The sequence below is a fragment of the Camelus bactrianus genome, chromosome 29 (assembly GCF_048773025.1).
Source record: "Camelus bactrianus isolate YW-2024 breed Bactrian camel chromosome 29, ASM4877302v1, whole genome shotgun sequence".
Taxonomy (NCBI): domain Eukaryota; kingdom Metazoa; phylum Chordata; class Mammalia; order Artiodactyla; family Camelidae; genus Camelus; species Camelus bactrianus.
In genome coordinates this window covers 22,274,342-22,295,506 of record NC_133567.1, presented here as the reverse complement: position 1 = coordinate 22,295,506, position 21,165 = coordinate 22,274,342, and the positions used below count along the sequence as shown (strand labels likewise).

General features: G+C 36.2%; 1 protein-coding gene and 1 long non-coding RNA gene across 3 annotated transcripts in view; one reads left to right on the top strand and one right to left on the bottom strand.

Annotated features, from left to right (window-relative positions):
• Positions 1–8,733, bottom strand: part of LRRCC1 (leucine rich repeat and coiled-coil centrosomal protein 1) — a 30,032-nt gene extending 21,299 nt beyond the window's left edge. Inside the window, exons 1-6 of one of the 2 annotated variants that reach the window (XM_074354971.1) lie at positions 8,504–8,696; positions 6,083–6,288; positions 5,698–5,763; positions 4,734–4,901; positions 2,597–2,772; positions 2,286–2,495 (exon numbers count right to left, since the gene is read on the bottom strand). In XM_074354971.1, coding sequence (XP_074211072.1) covers positions 2,286–2,495; positions 2,597–2,772; positions 4,734–4,901; positions 5,698–5,763; positions 6,083–6,288; positions 8,504–8,592 — 915 coding nt within the window. In that variant the 5' untranslated portion in view covers positions 8,593–8,696. Of the gene's footprint in view, positions 1–2,285; positions 2,496–2,596; positions 2,773–4,733; positions 4,902–5,697; positions 5,764–6,082; positions 6,289–8,503 lie in introns of both variants that reach the window. The other variant, XM_074354972.1, reaches the window with a different exon arrangement.
• Positions 8,734–8,769: 36 nt separating this feature from the next.
• Positions 8,770–21,165, top strand: part of LOC123615897 (uncharacterized) — a 132,834-nt gene continuing 120,438 nt past the window's right edge. The window contains exons 1-2 of the long non-coding RNA XR_006723705.2: positions 8,770–8,885; positions 9,001–9,119. This is a non-coding gene — a long non-coding RNA (uncharacterized LOC123615897). The remainder of the gene's footprint in view (positions 8,886–9,000; positions 9,120–21,165) is intronic.

The window sequence follows — 21,165 nt, the reverse complement described above, 5'->3', positions numbered from 1 at the left end:
GCCTCGGTACACTTCACAAAAGATACTTGAATATTCAATAAGCACGTGAAGAAGTCACTGATCATTAGTGAAATGCAAATTAAAATCACAATGAATACCAGTATACACCCACTAGAATGGCTAAATAAAATCAATGCTGACACCAAACACTGGAGACGATGTGGAACAACTGAACAGTCATGAATTGTTGGTGAAAATAAAATTGAACAAACACTTTGGGAAAGCTCAGGAAGTTTCTTACAAACAAAACAAAACAAAACTTAAACAATTACTGAACTCTATAGTTAATGATGCACAGGGCTAAGTATTTAGGGGGAAGTATATTGATACGTGTAATCTACTTTGAAATGTGCCATAAAATAAGATAGTTTGATAAATTAATACATGGATAGACATATAAGTGTAAAATTTTGATGGTAGAATCTAGTTGGTGGGTATACTGGTATTTACTAAGAAATTTTTTTAAATTTGCTGTAAGGTTTTAAAAGTTCATAATAAAATGGTAGGAAAAAAAGAAAACTTAGACAAAACAGCTTCACAGAGAGGATTCTCAAAAATCAGTATAAATAATTATTAAGCCCAAGAGTTAAGAGGAATAATTGTCATTATATTGTAGCACATTTTCAGTAACTTTACAATTTCACTTATAATTTAGGTGTATTTATCAACTGAAATTCAAATTGCATGTTTATCCTTTACACCAACAAGTTAGCAAACAAGAAGTCCTTCTGAACATTTTTACATGTATAGCAATAAGTCATCTTTTCCCTCCTAGACAGCTAGACTCCTATTCTTGGTTATAAAGTAGGAAGAATTGTCGCTAACTAAGTAAGAAGCATGACAGTGGAAAGAATACCAGACTGGATATCAGGTTAGGGTTTGAAGTTCAGCTCTGCCTCACTACAATCAAGGACTCTCAGATAAACTTCTGAGTTTCTTTTCTATATAATAAGAACAATGACATATTAATCCTTATCTACCTGATTTGTGTTGTTACGAGAATGAAATGATGGCAGAAGAGAAGCTGAAAAGTTCATTGCAAATTTAAGCTACTAAGCTTAAATCTAAGTTCTGACACTGGGAGAAGAGTCAGCCTTTAGAAAAAGATGGAAGATAAAGCCTGAGGAGCAGTAACAGCTCAGTAATATGCTACCAGTGATGTCAAAGGATGTAAATGCCAGCATCCTTGTCCCAGTTCCACTGTCAACCTCTTTGGTCCAAGCTGAAGTCTCCAGGGATTTCTGGCACATGGAACCCTTATTGTCTTATTCACTCTCTCGCTTAAGGCAGACCTCGTTTCTCAAGAGCTGTTAGTGTTACAGCTATGGTATGAGTTCAGCACCGTTAAAAACCCACTGAACCATAATCATTCCATAAGCATTTTCCACTATCCATCCCCATTTGGAGAAAAAAATTTTATTAAAATCCAATTACAAATTTCCGGGTCAAACTTACTTTTTTCTTCTTTTTAATGGAGATACCGTGGATTGAACCCAGGATCACTTTTGACTAACAGCCCCTTAGGCCTACACCGTAATCTTTCTCCCCTATATCCAAGCAGGGGATGAAGAAAAAAATTCGTGTATACTGGGAGGTATGGTGTTCAAAAAAAAAACAAAAAACAAAAAAACGGTCATTACAGATCAGAACAAGAATGCAAGAGAGAAGGTTGGAGATTCAAACAGCAGTAAATTCTAGGAATTACAGATCATCCGCATAGTTCAAAGAAGACTCTAAAAACCAGAGAACCAGTAGCAGGGGTAAAAAAAGGATCCCTAGTTCAGGAAAGCACAGATTACTCTGGCGAGGGTCTGCTGCAGACAGTAACTGAAGCAGGAATTATGTAAAATACCTCGCCATTTAGCTCTACGTTCTAGAAGTAGTTTTGACTATAAAACAACTGAAAAGAAGGAAGAGGCCAGAAGTAGCTCACACACTCTCTGTTAAAAAGCACCGAATCCAAAGAGTTCGGCTTACTTGAAATAAAAGTTGGGTGGATGGAAATAATGTGAAATATAGCAGAACTAAAAAGGAACTACATAGTGAAGATTTGAGGGAGGACACTGAGGAAAATGAGTGAAAAAGGTATGTTACCTTTTTCTACCACTACTACTATGACAGAATCCTATTTCTGTAAAGGAAAAAAAAAATAACACACACACACCAATCCATTAAACATAGATTGTTTCTGGTTGGTTAGCTTGAATGTGATTTTTATTTTACATTTTCTTAACTATTTCCCCTTCAACAAACGCATTGCTTCAAAAAATAGGAAAAATATTTACTTCACTGAGAAGCTGTAAAAGTTGATTATCTAATTTCTGAAGTTTCATCTCATTCTGAAAATCATTCTCATGATTAACTTTCTCTGGCTCAGAAGATGGGCACACAGATATCAAGGACGCCAAACCAGTATCTGTTGGCGTGCTTGCAAACTGATCCAAGGGAGCTATCTCATCGATGGGTGGGGTTACCACTGGCGTACCGTCAATGATCTATGACACAAAAACAAACCAAAACCTTTTAAATTTACATTTACTTATTACAATTTGAAGATATATTTAACATTAGGGAAAAAAAAAAAACAGCACTATACCTCATCTTCACTTATATTTAAGGGAGAATCAGACGAAACTAAATTATCCAAAAGGCCTTCGAAACACTGCAGACGTGATGAATTTATTTCTGCCATATCGACTGGTTCACCGAATATGTTTTTGCAATCTAGGATTCTAAGTTGTGGCAAAGTCTGGAGCATAATTGCTCTGTACCCTTGGAAACAAATCATTCAAATGAAAACTCAAGCATTAAAAAGAAAAAAAGGTTAATTATTTCTGGAATAAATTTATCACTACCAGATACATGACCTGAATGATAAAATTAGTCCTGCAATGTAACTAATAAATTTGTAACAAAAAACTACTTAGTTCTTCCCCAGCACACAATCCTTACATACAAAACAAACAAAACATTGCCCCCCAACACCTCACAGAAACTCCTCCTGATGAAGGAAGGTCAGAAAGTTAAAATCTTCATCTCTGGATTTACTTTTCATAAAACTGCTTTAAGGCTATAAGTGCATGAGAGCAGCAGCAATTTATTCTAGATAGGAAGCCAAACTTCTCTTGTTTATTTGTAATATGATTACTACAAATATAAATCAGGATGAAGAGAGGAACAATTAGAGACCCAGAATTTTGTTAGTGAGGCCATAAGCATGAACAAACTTAAACATCTCCACTTTCTTCTCTTAAATTACATATAACTAAGATTAAAATGGGCAATTTATTAGTACTTACGAATACGTTTATTTTCTATAAGTACAATAAAATACGAGAAATCTGGCAAATTAACATTAATTTGGTGTTAAAGGCTAACAGAAACACTTTAATTTTGCTTAATTGTAATTTTAAAACAAAGTAAAATAAAAGTGGTTAGAAGAATGCCAAGAGAAAGAAAGTAGTCTGGAAAACTAATATTAGAAATTTTGAGGGAAGAAAAGTCATTTCAGTAATAAGTACTCCTTCAATTCTGGGGGGAGGGCAACTGTGTTCACAGAAATACCTTATCTAGGAAAGAAAGTGAAAAACAAAGTTTCAAAATATTGGAATGAGAGGTTCTCGAGACAAGATTTTCAGAAAAAAATCCAACTTGTAGGGTAGTAAAGTAGAATAATGATGTTTTAGGAATTAGGTTTTCTTCCAAGAAAAGGGTTTCCCCAGAAAATGGAAATCTGCCCTGATTTTTCAGGGAGACTCTATCATTACATGAGCTTAGAAAAGCAGTTGATCTCAAATCTATTAAATTCTTCTGCAAAATAAAATTATCAAACAGGTTTCCATTCTGAGAGAAGCCTTCTCATGGCTGCATATTAGTGACAGAATGGAGCTTCTGTAGCCAACTTCTATCCAAACAGATCTTTAAAATGTATATTCATATTCTACATTTGCATTATATTGTTTGGTTATGCAATTTGGGATGAGTTCTAGAAATGGCAGTCTTGTCTGCTTTGTCAGCCTCAATAATTCTAAATAAGATCAAATGGCATTTCAGCAGCAACTCCTATATATCACATTAAATTTAGGTTCTTTTAAAAAGTAATTTCTTTATTAGTAATATAACACATTCACATGGTATAAAATTCAAAAGGTACATAGTAAAAAGCTTTCCTAACGTTTCCTGATTCCCACCTACCCTTTCTACATTTCCTGACCCCTACCTACCCAAAACTGAAGCTAGCCATTATTATCAGTTTTTTGTGTATCTTTCTAGATATTTTATATTATCTAGTCAGCAAACATAGACACACATGTTATCCTTTGCACACAAATGCAATAATATACAGTGCAATTTGCTTGCTATTTTTCCTCTTAACAGTGGTCTATCTTGGAGATAATTGCTTATCAGTAACTAAAGAAATTCTATATTCTTTTTTTGTGGCTGCTGAGTATTACACTGTTAGAAGATATCAAACAATTTAATTGTGAGGCATTCCCTTATCAAATATAAAACTGTCTAAACAGAAGTACTTATCAGTTCATCTTCTAGTCCTCTTAAGAGCAATTTAGTTTGTCTTAACAAAATAATTTATTTGTAATTATGTTTTTCCAAATACATAATAAAAAGTTGCAAAACTTACGACAAATTACAAGAGGTCATGAATACCTGTTACAGGAAAAAAAGTAGCTTGGAATATTAACTGTTACAAAACATATTAAATTAATTGTTCATACCTGGTAAATGACAGACAGGATTATCCTCTCCATTTTTCTCCAAAATAAGATTAGTCAAGAAGTGCAGTCCTACTGTACACTGAAGCAGGTGATGGATACTATCTATACAATTACTGTGGAGGTCAATATATCTAAGTTTATGTTTAATTCCATGAAGGGGCATCAAACCTGCAATAGAAAAATTACTGCTGTGGTATCAAAAGAATTTTTTTCCTAATAGCTAATTTAAAATAACTTCTATATAGGTTATATTTCAAGAGGCAAAGGAGCAGCATTAATAAGACCTTGCTGCAAAGAGCTACATCTAATGAACAGGGTATTAGTATGAAGTCAATTATTATTTTGAAGAAACACAGGTTTGGCATCTCTTTCAGGCCTTAGCCCAAGTGGACCTCCCCAGGCTCATGCACTTAAATGAGAATGAGAATAAAGCGATGGCTTTAAGGCTCTGAATCAACACATCATTTTTTAAATTTAGCAGACAGAAGCTAACAACACTCCAATTTCATTGGTTTGAGCATAAAATAAATACAGATTGCACCCATTTGATTTAGTTCCCTGGTTCCACATTTCAAGTGCTCAAAGGCCACGTCTGTTTATCAGTTGCCATACCAGAGAGCACAGAGTATCTTCATCACTGTAAAAAGTTATGTTGGAACCGTTCCTCTCTATGTAACAGTATACTGATTATCTAAGATTAAAACATTGTTCTCTGAAAATAGATCCTTTCTAACCAAGTTTTTTCTGTTACTGATTACTCTAATTTTTATTCCTAGTTTTTCATTCAGCTGTAGCTTTGGTACCAACAACAACAAAAAAAATAATTATGACTGAAAAATACTCTCTAGAAGAGATTTTTGGTCAAAAACTGGATTATTCAGTTCTTCAACATGCAGGGCTCAGTCTATCTTATTACATGCAGCAAACATTCAGCACTGTAGAAAACAGAAGTGTATCTACTTACCACTAAGATCATTTATGTGGTTATAAGATAAATTCAGTCTAGTAAGATTAGTTAGTGCTTCAAGTCCTAAAACAAAATAAAATAAAGCCTTTTTAAGAGTCAAATAATCAATTAATTAGAGCTATATAGTATTAGAGTACTATTTCAGACTGCTTTGAAGCGAATCTACAGTCTGATAATACTGAAATCAATTTTATTAGTATTTTGCAAAATAATTTTTAAAAAGTTGGTAACTTTTCTAGAAGAAAAATTCTTGTATAATGAGTTTCAGGGTCAATTTGGAAAGTTTACGGTAATATTTATCTCATTCTTTTAGGAAGAAAATGAAAAATAGACTTAAATCATCTCCCTTATGCAAAATATTACAGGAAAATCACTTACAAACCTTCTATTCTTGTGATCAAATTGCAGGACAAATTTAAAGTGCTTAGTTTTGTCAGTGTGTTTAGCCCTTCAATTTGACTTATTTGATTAGATGACAGATCTAAATGTCGTAAATTCCAAATATGATCAATGGCTTTGATCTTCGAGATGTTATTGCAATGGAGATTGATGGCATGAAGGGCTGAATCTAAAGATAACTCTGATATGCTATAAAAGAAAATATATATAATCAAAAACAAGCAAAAAGTGGATGTAAAAATCATGACCAAATAATTAAAATCAACCAAACAGCATGCAGATAGTAAATATGTGCTCTATTCATTATATAATGAAATCCTTCCTACTTGCAGTAGCCTTGAAATGTCTCATAAGGTACAGTGCTTCTTACAATTACCCAGTATTTTGGACCATTTAAATAAATAAGAGCCCGATCAAAAGATGCAAGTGATGTTGGTTATTTCTAGCTTTATATACAAACAAAGTCATCAGCACACAGTGAAGGCAGTATTTCTAAAGTCAGTCCCTCTAATCATAATACCCTAGTTCAAATCTGTACTCTACCACTTTTTTTTTTGTTGTTGTGTTGAGTAAATGAATTAACCTCTCTAATTCTCAGTTTCCTCTGCTCTTTTAATCCTCACAATTGTAAGCAGTAGGTACCTAGTCGAGCCAGTATAAATACAGGTCTGGCACTGGAGTTTACAACCTTATTTTCTTCACTGTCTGCAATATCTTTTTAACCCAGAATGTAATTGACTTCAAAATAAACCACTAGTTATTGCTACTTGTAGTGAAAGCCCCTGTTCTCCCTTGCTGACATTTGGAATGCATCTCCTCTAAATGGAACTCATTTCTTCATTCTCTCACTTACTGCTTTTTTTAACTGGAACCTCTCCTGAAGATAGAGTTCCAGGAATATAAATAAAGGTGCATATAATTCAGAGATGCTGGAACTGGGGGACACAATGTCATGGGCATCTTTTCTGTGTTCTGTAGCAGCTACAAGTAAAGCTGTAAGAACTCTTAACTCTGATAGCTGGAAAATGAGAAATCTGGCAGTCAGGGAGTAACGGGAAAACAAGGAATCTGGGTTTGCTTCCCAGTTAGCATTAAGAATCTCAATTTCAAAATTAAAACACAAAAACAATTTGAATATGTCATTCAGCACATCCTCTATGCAGTCTTCAGACTGAAGTGCCTCTGGCAGAAAAAGATAAAGCATTTCTAAGTTTCAAACTAGCAGTCTCTAAATGTGACTGTTTGGAATATTTTCCAGTTATCGAGCTTGTGTCATTTACTGAATTATTATTTAGTGCCAGACCTTATGCTGTTAACACATGCTCTTAATGACAGCTGTTTATTTTCTGAAACATTTGTTTCTGGAAATTAGTATTGTGCAGATAATGTGGTGTAGTAGAAAAAGCAGATAGTGAAATTAGACAGAAATGGTTTTAAAATCAAACTTAATCCACTACCTGTATGAAGGTGGGAAAGTTATAAAGATCCCGATCTCAGATTTGTCACTTGTAAAATCACTACCTCGCAGAATTGTGAGAATTAGTGATAAGTAACACGCACAAATAGATGGCATTCAGTAAATGGTAGCTATTATTAAATAAGAATATTCCTTTGAAAAACGTCTTCCTGGGGTTTTCTGTCAAATTTTCGATCAAGATCCAGGACAAGATGCTTTAATCATAAGCAAGCTGTGCACAGAGGGCAGGCAACAGAGGAACAGTATGTGCAAAGGCACACAGAAGCCTACTGTGGAAGTGCCTGTAGCTTGGTATGGCTAATCACAGAGTGTAACTGTAAAAACGTAAAAGGTGAGCGTGAAAAGGTAGACCTGGACCAATTAGCAACACAGAACCAAGAGCCTAGGATGCTGTAAACAAATTTGGGCTGCATGATAGAGGGACACGGTGAACTAACTACACGCGATATGTTTAGTATTTTCAAAACGTATATGAATATATGTACCACAGTGCTCTGCAAGGGAAAAGTTGAAATGAGAGTAAAGAAAACTGAAGCAAAACCAATGAAGGGCAGCAAACCCTCGCTTCAAGCTGCCAGGGATACTGCACTGCCACTTTTCGTCCAGGTAAGAGAATGAACAGAAGAGGGAGAAGACAAGCAATTATAGAGCAAGCAAAAGAATAATGATCAGTAAAGAAAGGAGAACCAGCGAAGAAAAGATGGTCAAAGGCTGGTAGAAAGGACGTGGAGCAGAAGTCCACGGAGGAAAGGAGCGAGGGCTCCTTCGACCCGGCATTTCGGCAGCACAGTCTCGGGGGAGATCGACGGGCAACAGCCAGACGTCTGTTGTGTGTGCGGCCCGGGTGAAGCCGCCCCGCGCCCCCGCTCGACCGGGGCCCCTGCCCGGCCGTGCGCGGGCCGCCCCCGGCCGCGGAGCGCCCGTTACCTCCGCAGGCCTTTGTCCATGAAGCACAGATCCCCGCAGCTGCTGTCGCCATCCTCATTCTCGACTTCCGCCTCCACCGGCGCCTCCATAGCCCCGGCGACGGGGAGCGGGGTCTTAACCGGCGCCCAGCGCTGGGTCTGAGGGCCCGGACCACGCCTTCCGGCTGCGCGGAAGTCCGGCCCGAGGGGGCGGGGCGAGGACCCTCCCTCCAACCGACAGCGGGCACTTTCCCGCCCTGACGGTGTCGCAAAGCCGGAAGTTTCATCTTCCCCACCTAGGGCTTCCCTCCCTTTTACGGTATCTACTGAGCAATGCTTGGAACTTGCCGTAAAGCGAAACACCTTACCTGGTGTGTGATTGTTGAGGAATGGATGGGTCTCTGGTATGTGGCTCTTCTGTGTGATTTTTACCTTGTGGGCGACTGACTTCTGAAAGCGCTTTCACAGCAGTTTTCACAGACCTGTAGCCTTACATACCTATAACTTATTCCCCCACAGGCCATTGCACCTGCTGTTGATTCCACAAACGTCTGTGGGATGCCTTCCTTGTGCCAGGCACTTCCCTATGCAAGGAGGAATAAGATGAAGCCCATTCTTGTCCCTGGAAGCGTTCACAGGTCAATGGAGGAAACAAAAGTTGCTGTGCAGCAGAGCAAGTGCTAGGAATAGCCCAGGAACATTTAAGCCAACTGTATAGGCGTGTGGGTGGTGGGGAAGTTTTCCAGAAGGAAGTACTGATGACTGAGCAAAGTCTTGCTAGGCTATGCGGTGTCTGGGACTGAATGGTATTCTGGGGGGGTGGGGGTGGGGAGCAATACCCAGATAAGGTCAAAGAACCTTCCTGGTTAGATGGCTCTCTGAGTCATGGGAATATTTTGAAAAGAAGAAAAAAGGTATATCTCAACTCTGAACCTGTCATTGTCCTGAACTGAAATCCGTAGTGGTTCCTGATTAGGGATGGAAGAAATTTTCACATGCTGAGGTATGGGGAAGTCATTCTGGGTTATATATGATTTGGCTTTATGCCAACTAGAACAGCCTATTTTATGTCATACATGCATTATACACCTGCTTTAACCATTGAAAAAAAGAAATGCATTTAAAAATCAAAATGGAGTAACTGCGGTTCAAGCATTCAAAATTGGGCTAGGTGGCCATAGTGGATGTGGTTTCAGACACATTCCCGTATCATTGAGAACTTGAATTTTCTCAAACTCAAGGACACCAACTGCTGTTTTCAAAACAATATCAGCTAGTAGCTGCCATCTGCAACTTTATGGTCTCAAGGTCTCCCCTTGTAAATATACAACCATTTCAGACCCCAACCAATCCTTGCTTAACAAGCACTCTTACTTCTTGCCAGCCTCAAGCCTACTTCTTGACAAATGACTTATGTAATAAGCTTCCCCTATTCTGTAGCCCAGCAGAACATAATTCAGGTGCTTTTTGAATCTGTGTCTCCTGGGCTATGGTTCTCAGTTTGGCTCAAATAAAACTCTTTTCTATTCTTATTATAGATTGTTTATCGATTATGCATGTCAACATTAGTCATCAAATAAAGGCCTAACTTTCTAACCTAACATTGAAGATACTGCCGAACTTAACTGTCATTAGTCTCCTGTTGTTTAGATGTATCTATCATGTTCTAAAGCTTGTTGCCACAATTCCCTGTTTCCTATAACTACATGCTTTGCCATGTGTCTTCAGCTCCTTCCAACAAGAGATGGAGGTATAAACTCTTTATGGGCTCCTTGATTCTGGGCTTACATGTGACTTTCTGTTTTGGCCAATAGAATTCATTGGAATTCTAGTGTTAGTCGCAAGATGTCTAGCGCCAGGCCTCAAGACATCTTGCATACTTTGGCTCCCTCTCTTGGAAGACTGCCTGAGCTGCCGTTTGAGCAAGCTACATAGAGCAGAAACAAGTCACCACAGCTAAGGACACACAGAAGCACTTAGCTGAACCCAGCCCAAATTGCCAAATAATAGAAATAAATAGGGGCTGTGTTTTAAGTCAGTAAATTCTGGCAGAGATATGTCATGTAGAATTAGATGACTGGTAGGTCACTAACACTATAACTGAATAGCTATTAAAATAGAGATTTTTTTTTAATGAGGATAAGTATTGTAGTCTAACCCAAGACAAATAACTGATTTAAGAAACAAATTATTCTGTGATGATATTAAATGTACTGCATCTTTCTTCCTAATTATGGACATCATAATTATCTTAACTAATCAATCAAAACATTGATTATAGTTTAGAGGTTAAAAATTGTAGATTGTAGCTGGGTTTCCTCAGCACTTAAATATTGCTTGTCTTTTCAAAATGATAATTCGATGAATTTATGTTTATAGTGTTTGCCAGTTAAAATCACAAATGCTTAGAAACCTCCAGATTTACTTCTAATTCTTTTTCTGTAAAAACAAAATTGGTTAGTTTCTATAGATCTCAGTTCTAAAATTCAAAAAGCCTATCATTCATATTCTAAATAATCTGTAATCGACACTTTTCAATGACTCCACTTTGCAGTTTTATTTCATATTTTGTACTTTTAAACTGCACTTCAGCCTGCCTTGCTCTTCTTGCTTTCCATGGGATCTGTGAAGTCCTCATGGGTGCAAAATGGGTAATAGATTTGGAATCAGTCTTACTAGTGTGCCATCAAGCATGAGATAGGCAGTCAGGCGGGGGGGCAGTGAGGTGTCACTGTTGGGGAGGCACAGAGAATAGTGTCTATTCTGGAAATGTTAAGGTGTTTAGAAAGGCTGATGTGTGGTAAGCGTGTGTGTGTGTGTGTGCCTGAGGAGGTAAGAGATTAGGATAGAAAGTTAGGCTCGAATCAGATCTTGGAGAACCTGCAATGGTCAGCTTAGGAGCTGATATTTGGTCTTAAGGAAGGTGGTGGTGGGGTGATGATGTGGTGGTTGCAGCAACTGTGAGAGTGAGATTAGGAGATGCAAGAAAATGGGATGGCGGAGCAAGGAACTGACAGGATTAGATTTGAGTTTTACAACATTATGTCTAGAAACTGAGTGGAGGCTGCCTTGGAGGGAAAAGACTGGCGAGTGGGTGTATATATTAGGAGACAGTTGCAGGAAACCAGATGAGAAAAATGAAGGCCTGGACAAAGGGGTGGGACTGATGAGAGAGGAAGGTACCTGAGGCGAAGTGAATAAGATAGATGTTATAAACTTTGTTTACTACTTTGGATGCAGGGTATAAGGCAACTATAGTTGTTTCTTCTTTTTCTTCATCTTTATAGTTTTTGAATATCCTTTTGTGTCTTACCACATTCCTGTGAGATCAAAATGTAATGGTGGTATTACATTCTGTAATTTGCATTTGTCTTTTTTTGTTAGAATCAACTAGCACTTTAATGCTAATGTTTCAGACAAGATACAGTAAGCCATCATTTTGCTTTTTAACTGTATAAAGCATATGTAAGCTTTTTTCAAAATAAAATCCAAAGCTTTAAAAATTTTATGATGACGTAATACATTCAGATCACAGTGCCGAACATCAGGTCAGTGGTATAGTTGCATCAGATCAGTCCCTTTTGTGACTTCTGGCCTTGAAAAAACTTCCATTACTCCTGAATTATACTTACTTAGTTGGGTACACCACCCCCTGCAAACACACGCTGTTTATACATTTCTCTGTCAAGATTTATAGCAAATACAATATTTTTACAATTTGTGTTTTGTTGGTGTTTTACTTTATCTATCCAGAATATTTGGAGAATTAGGTCTTTTCAAAAAATGAATAGCCAGATAATTGGACTTTTTTCAAAAATAACTAGTTCTTAAAAATTTAAATTTTGGTGAAATATTTTCTAATATAGTCCTTATACTATGCTGTATCCTTAAATTATGTTAAACATAATTTAACATATTATTAACATCTTGTTGTTATAAAAATTCATTACTATATTATTTGGAAACATAATTTTTGGAATTAAATTTTTTTCTGATGAAAATAGTATATGCTACATATGGAAAATGTTGAAAAGTATAAGAAAATGAAATAACAATCACTTGTAATCTTACTACTAGAGAAAGACACTGCTGTTATTCTCTAATATCTCTATTTACTCATGTCCATGAGTGTACATATATGTGAACATGAGTAGTAAAAAAATTTATTGTAATAAAATAAAACATTCACCAGATTACAAAAAAATCACGACAAATCTCAAAAAAGTTTGTTGTCATATGGGACACATTCACTGACGACAGTAACATATATTTGAGTGAAATAATGAAGCTCCCATCCAAAATAAAGGTTTTGTAGCTTGGCATTTAATAATCATACTCCTAAATAAATTTTAATTACAGTTTATATCTGTATGATAATCAAAGCAACCCATATTAAAATCTGTGGAATTTGGGGTCCATCTAAGAACAAAGGCAAAGAGGCTTGCTGTGCACCCAGACCCAGCTCTGCTAGCTTGAAGAAGGCACAGGATGTGAGGCTTCTCCCAGGAAAGCAGGGAGATCAGAGGAGCTGCCTTCCCGCCCTGGCCCCTGGTTAGTTACAGCGGTCGGACACCAGAGGGAGTCAGAGACTCTGGGCTCCAGAAGAAAGAGAAACAGACTAGAAAAACCATGGGAAAAATCTACAAAACAGAGTTGATTTCATGAAAATAAATGGGCAAACTGTTGGCTAGACTAATAGAAAAAAAGAGGGGAGACTCATTGAACTAAAAAAAAAAAAAAAAAAAGAACAAAATATACCGTACCTTCTTAACAAGAAAAACATTATCTTAAAGAAGCTGAAGGTTATTCAGTAAATTCAGTATTCTTTCATAATTAAAATCTTAGCAAGTTAAGAGTAGACCATGATGTCTTAGCTAAAGAGCATTTTCCAAACACCTACAGCAAATATCATACTTTATATGAAACATTAGACGTATTCTCATTAGAGTCATGAGCCAAAGAAGGATTCCTGTTCTTCTTTTAAAATGAACTATAACCAATGCTATGAGAAAGAGAAATATGTTTTAAGAATTTAAAAAGAAGAGATAAGCTGCTTCTATTTGTGGAGAATATGATTTTCTCCATAGATCCCCTTGGGTTTTCTAGTAAACATAGCAACAAAAATTGTAAGCTGTGGAAAAAGTCTAACAGAAAATGTGCAAAATTTTGTGCAGAAAAGTGAAGTTTATAGAAAGACTCCCCTCCCACCAAAAGTTTAATCAGGAGAAAGCATAATCATTATTATAAAAATGTCACTTCTCTCCAAATATGCTTCAAATAAAATTCCATCACAAGAATCACAACAGAATCTTTTATGGAACTTGATGAAATTATTCTAAAATGTAAATGGTTCCGAACATTAATTTTGAAGGTGAAAAAGAGATTTTTATATTTGAAATGACTAAAATTTTATTCAAAAGGTTTTAATTATGTTCTCTTCAAGTTCTTGATGGTCACTAATAAAAGAAATTTTCACATATTGAGGAATGGAAAAGTCATTTTGGCTTATTCGTAGGTTAACTTGAACTTTATGCTAACTAGAACAGCCTGTTTGTGGTCTATCAAACATATACTGTACAGCTTCTTTAATTATTAAAGAAAAGTGTGCATTGACCAGAAGTAAAGCATATCAATGTTAAAAATAAAGATTAAATGTCTCCCTTCCTGGGACACCAATGCTGGTACTCTTTTCATGATAAGGCTCCCTTCCGAGGTGCCAAGGCCGTACTGACTCTCCATGAACATGCTGATCTGTTTTTTTTTTTCTGAAACCTTGAAAAAATGTCTCCCTGACTTGTTTAATATTCTTTGTTCTGACGAGATATATAAAACTGTGCTGAAAACCAAGCTTCTCCAGAGCAGTTCCTCAGAGTTATCTGAGAGGCTCTCTTCCAGGCTATTGTCCTCAGTTTGGCTCAAAGAAAACTCTTTTCTATTCCTATTATAGATTATTTATTGATTATTTTCATCAGCACCATCAATGAGAAACTGCTCACATAAGTAAACAATAAAATTAATTTACAAATTTTTTTTTTATAGTCCTCTGTCACTATACCTCTACTGGCTCCTGCTTCCCCATCTATGCTCCATGGACACCTAGAACCTGGCATAGAAACACTGAAATAGATAGCCAGAGAGCAATGTTTGAGCAGCCATTCTAAAGGGATAAACAAAAAGTCTGATCTAAAGACTAAGGAAAGCAACAGAGGATCCAAGAGGTCTTTTGAGAAAATAATACGCTGCTCCACTCCTAGGGAAGGTGTCCCTTGCTCTGTGTGCCTGAGGGTGGCGGTCACCATCAACACAGCACAAGTAGCCCAAGTACTCAGGGAGACAGCTCTGTTCAGTAGGGAATATTTTAATACCTTTCCAGGAGACACAAAGATTCCTGCTCCTGTTGTGGCAATAAATATCAAAATGTTTCCTTGGAAGAATCCTATTACCCTCAGGAGTTGCATGCTTTTGCTCTTTTCCTTTTTTAAAAAAGGAAATATAATTTAAAAAATAATTTTAAACTCTCACATGGGTTGCTGTGTCTTTACACTTTTCTTCCATGTTCCTGGAAGTCTCCCCAAATGGTGACATTCCCTTAATTTAGCCATCTCATTCTTCCGCAAGCATTTTATTTATTGAACCTAACTTGGTTTCAGAAATTATTAACTTGTGAGGTATTCTATGATTCTGTGACCTCTTTTAAGGCCACAGTTAAAATGTTTCACACAGCAATTATTGTTTAAAAATTATCCATGCCACTGAACAAGCCACAGCTAATTAACAAAGGACAATATCAGCAGTTCTGGGTGAAGTCTCCTCTGGAGGTGTAACAATGATATTATTTAACTGAAATAATACTTTGTAGATGAGTATCAAGACAAGAAGTTGTAGTTTAATGGAAAGAATGTAAGTTTCACATTCAAGTGAGCAAAGTTGCTCCTCTTGCAAAATCAGCTGAAAAAGTGTATCCTTTGGAGACAAAAGAGTGTCTTTCTGGTGTTGCTATTTACTGTTAACCAATAAGAAATACAATGTCATAAGGGTAGCCACACGTTTGGGGATATTTTCAATAGGTATTTCAGGTCTCCTATTAAAAAAAAGAGGCCATTTATAAAAGATAAATTCTTACATAATCTTTTAAAGTGGCTTCATTATAACATATAGAAAAAAAGAAAGTGACTTAAACATTCTGAGCTCACTTGATTATTTTTGTTGAATGCTTACCATGTCCTAGGTGAATTATTCATTCAAGGAGCAATGGAATTTTGTTTTGGTGTCTCAGTGCTATGCCCCTGATTCCAATGCAAGCCTCTTAGATAAGAATAGACTAGCTTAGAAAGCCTGAATACTAGGTCATCTGAAAGAATTTTGAACTGGACCTGGAGCTAAACTCTGACCTGCGGCTAATGTGTTAGAATTATAACTAACTAAAAGGGGAGTTTTATCATTAAAATGGTGGAATAGGAGTTTTCTACCATCTTTCTTAAAAGAACACTGATGTAATTAACCATGGATGAGAGAGCCTTTGTGGAATTCCAGGAGTCCAGTGGAGAAGTAGCACACTGTTAGAGTGAAAAAAAAAAAAAAACACCTCTAAGATTGCATGCATCAAAGAAGGTAAGACAAACATCTTGACTTTACCCACGTCATCTTTCACCCAGGGCAACACAACTCAGAGACTGAAATTTTACCAAGTATATTTTCCTACTGAAGTGTTATGAAACTAGAAATTAATAACAAGAGGAAAACTGTAAAATTCACAAGTATGTGGAAAATCTTCCACAACCAGTGGGTCAAAGAAGAAATCAAAAGGAAATTTTGAAAAATCTGGAAATGAACAAAAATGGAAACTCAGCATACCAAAATGTATGGAGTGCAGCAAAAGCAGTTCATGATAAATGCCTATGTTAAGAAAAAAAAAATATCAAATAAACAGCCTTCCTATTATACCTCAAGGAACCTGAAAAGGGGGGGCATACTTAGCAGAAGGAAGGAAATTGCAAAGATCAGAGCAGAAAAATTAAATAGAGACTAGCAAAACAATAGAAAAGAGCTGGATTTTTTGAAAACATAAAATTGAAAAACTTTCACTTGATAAAGAAAGAGAGAAGACTGAAATAAATAAGTTCAGAAATGAAAGAGGAGACATTATAACTGATACCACAGAAACACAAAGGACCATAAGAGACAACTATGAACAGTTGTATGTCCCAAACTGGATAACTTAGAAGAAGTGGATAAATTCTTAGAAATATACAACCTATCAAGACTGGATCATGAAGAAATAAAAATAAAAATAAAATCTGAAAAGACCTATAACTAGTAAGGAGATTGAATCATTAGTCAAAAACCTCCCAACAAAGAAGAGACTAGAACTAGATGGCTTCAGTAGCACATTCTACCAAACATTTAAAGAATAAATGCCAATTCTCAAAGTCTTCCCAAAAGCTGAAGGAAATAGAACACTTCATAACCCATTTTGTGTGGCCACATTAACCTGATACCAAATGAGACAAGAAACAACAACAAAAGAAAACTGTAGGCGAATATCCCTGATGAACACAGATGAAAATTCTCAACAAAATACTAGCAAACTGAATTCAACAGCACATTAAAAGGATCATCCACCTTGACCAAGTGGGATTTATCCCTAGTATGCAAGAATGGTTCAAAATATACAAATCAATTAATGTGATACACCACATAAAAAATTAAGGATAAAAATTATGATTATCTCAATAGATGTAAAAAACATTGGATAAAATTCAATTCTTTTTTCACTGAGATATGTACATAAGTTTCAGCACTCTTTACGATAAAAACTAGGAAAAGAGGGAAATTATCTCAACATCATAAAGGCCATGCATGACAAGCTCATAGTTAATATCATACTGAGTGATTAAAAATTGAACACTTTTCCACCAAGATCAGGAAGAAGACAGGGATGTCCAATCTCAGCACTTTTATTCAGCATAGTACTAAAAGTCCTAGCCAGAGCAGTTAGCCAACAAAAAATAATAATAAAAAAAAAATCCAAATTGGAAAGAAAGAAGTACAATTGTCTCTGCTTGAACATGACATGACCTTATAGGTGGAAAACCCAAAAAACTCCACCAAAAAAAGCTGTTAGAACTAATGATTGCTTCCATTAAACGTGCAGGATAAAAAAATCAACATACAAAAACCAGTTATGTTTCTATACATAATGACCAATTAATTGCAGAGGAAATTGGAAAACAGTCTTATTTACAACAGTATTAAAAACGATGGGATAATTAGAAATAAATTTAAACAAAGAAGTAAAGGACTTGCACAGTGAACACTACAACATACTGATGAAAGAAATTACACACAAATAAATGGAAAGATATCTTGTGCTCATGGATTGGAAGACTTAATATTAATAAATGTCCATACTACCCAAAGCTATCTATAGATTCAATGCAATCCCTGTCAAAACATCATTAGCAGTTTTTATAGAAATAGAAAAACAATTCTATAATTCTGATGGAATCAAAAAAACCTCAAAAATAGCCAAAACAGTTTTGAAAAAGAAGTACAAAGCTGGAGGCATCATACTACCTGATTTCAAAGTATATTACAAAGCTACAGGAATTAAAACAGTATGGTACGGGCATAAAAACAGACATATAGAACAATGTAATAAAATAGAGAGCCTAGAAACAAATCCACACATATGTAGTCTGATCTTTGATAAGAATGCCAAGACTATGCAATGGTGAGAGGATGATCTGTTCAACAAATGACATTGGGAAAGTTGACAGTTGTGTATTTATATGTAAAATAATGAAATTGGACCCTTTTCTCACACCATATACAAAATCAACTCAAAATGGACTAAAGACTTAAATATAGGACCTATAACTGTATAACTCCTAGAAGAAAACATAAGGGAAAAGCTTCATAACATTGATCTTGGCAATGATTTCATGAATGTGACATCAAAAGCACAGGTAACAAAAGCAAAAATAGACAAGTTGGACTACATCAAACTAAAAAGCTTCTGTACAGCAAAGAAAATTATCAGGCGAAAAGGCAACCTGTAGAACAGAAGAACGTATTTGCAAACTAGATGAGGGGTTAATATCTAAAATATATTAAGGAGCTCATACAATTCAATAGTAAAATAACAAATAGCCCAGTTTAGAAATGGGCAAAGGATCTAAACAGACACTTTCGCAAAGAAGACATGCAAATGGCAAAGTGGTACATGAAAAGATACTCGATGTCACTGATCATCAAAGAGATGCATACAAAAAATACAGTGAGATATCACCTTATACTCTCTAGGATGGCTATTACCAAAAAACAAAGGACAACAAATGGTGAGAGGATGTGGATAAATTGGAGCTTTTGTTCATTCTTGGTGGGAATGTAAAATGGTGCAGCTACTTAGAAAAATAGCATGGAAGTTCCTCAACAAGTTAAAAATAGAACTATCATATGATCCAGGAATCCCCTTCTAAATATTTATCCAAAATAATTGAAATCAGGATCTCGAAGAGATACATGTTTGTTGTATTAAAATATGGAAACAGCGTAAATGCCCACTGATGTATGAATGGATAAAAAAGTGATATGTACAGAGAATGGAATATTTTTCAGTCTTAAAAAGGAAGAAAATCTTGCCATGTTCAACAACACGAAGGAACCTGGAGGGAATTACGCTAAGTGAAATAAGCCAGTCACAGAAGGGCAAATGCTGAATGATTCTACTTATATGCGGTATGCAAAGCAGATCATAAAATCAAACTCACGAAACCAAAGAATAAAATTGTAGTGGCCAGGTGCTGGGGGCAGGGAGGACAGAAAGTTGCTAATCAATGGGTATAAAATTTCAGTTATGCAAGATGAATACATTCTAGAGACTGACTGTACAACGTTGTGCCATAGATAATCATACTGTATTGTCTACTTAAAAATAGGTTAACAGATAGATTTTATATGAAGTACTTATCACAATAAAATTTTAAAACGGAAGAAAAGAAAAGGGAGTTCAGGAGTAGCTTGGATGGGCAGTTCTGGCTTAGGGTCTCTCATGAGTTGCAGTCAGGTCTTGGCTGGATTATAGCATGTGAACCTTGCCTGATGTTGGAGAATCCAGTTCCAGGGTAGCCATGAGATGGCTATCACATTGATATTGGCATGTTGGTTTTTCTGCATTTTGTTTCTCTGTGGGACTGCTTGATTGTTCTTCTAACAAGGACTTTGGCTTTGACCAGAGAACAATATCTCAACCATCCAAGAGGATGAAGCCTCAGCAGCAGAGCCATCTCTGATCTAGCCTTGGTCACACACCACTGCTCCCTCCATATGTTGTTGCCCAAGAGCAGCCCTGATTCAGTGTGGAAGGGGGCTATCTGAGGGTGTGGATGTCAAGAGGTGAGAAGTACTTGGGCCATCTTGGAGGTTAGATGACAAATCTTGATATTTTGGGATGATTTTAGGAGGAGTAGCAGAAGGAGTATCTTCTCTCAGTTGGGAGCTTACATTTTCAGTTTTCTCTATATGGTAAGCTATTTCAAAATAGTCATACATCTGTGTACTTGGACATGTGAAAATATCTAGTATATGAGTTTTAAAAAAGCTTCATTTCATAGCATTTCTCATATTAGTGAAATTGCATGAGTATTTTGAGCAAACACTTTATATGTAAGTTTTTGGGGGGCTGCTGTCACAAATTACCACAAACTTTGTGGCTTATAATAACATGTTTATTCTCTCACACAATTCTGCAGCCAAAAGTTCAAAATCAATTTCACTGGGCTGCAATCAAGGTGTTTGGCAGGGCCATACTTCCTCCAGCTGCTCTGAGGGAAAAATTTGTTCTTTGCTTCTTCCAGCTTCCCTGTGCCATACAGTGGGACCTTGTTTACCGATTTTATATATAGTAGTTATTATCTGCAAATCCCAATCTCCCAATTTATCCCTCCAACCCCTCTTTCCCCCAACCCCCGCTAACCGTAAGTTTGTTTTCTATGTCTGTGAGTCTGTTTTTGTTTTGTAAATAAGTTTATTTGTGTCATTTTTAAAAGATTCCACATATAAGTGATATCATATGATATTTTTCTTTCTCTTTCTGACTTACTCTTACTTCACATAGTATGACAATCTCCAGGTCCATCCATACTGCTGCAAATGGCACTATTTTATACTTTTTTTATAGCTGAGTAGTAGTCCATTATCTATCTATATCTATATCTATATCTATATCTATATCTATCTATATCTGTATCTCTATATACTACAACTTCTTTATCCAGCCATCTATCGATGGACATTTAATTCAAGTGTATTGAAAAGGTGGAGAATCCCATGTAATGTTAATCTTACCAACATAGAATCTTTAATGACTACTGTTCCTAAATTGTAGAAAGGTCACAGTAAATGAATTTCTCTTTTGTGCTGTGGGACTATGAATGTTACCGATGGCTGAGAGATTTGGGTCATGATTACTATTTTGATGTTGTTTCCATACCTACCCTTTGGCTGGGGGCTTTCAGTTGTCTTGATTGAGGATTACTGGATACTACCCCACGGAAAGGATGGGCTGGCTCTTTGTGGGTGGAATGAGAGACTTTGATCAGCAGAGGATGTATCAGAAACCTGGAAAGTGCCTCCTTAAAGGCAGTTTAAAGGGAAATTGAAAGGGACAATGCCTCTTTTGAA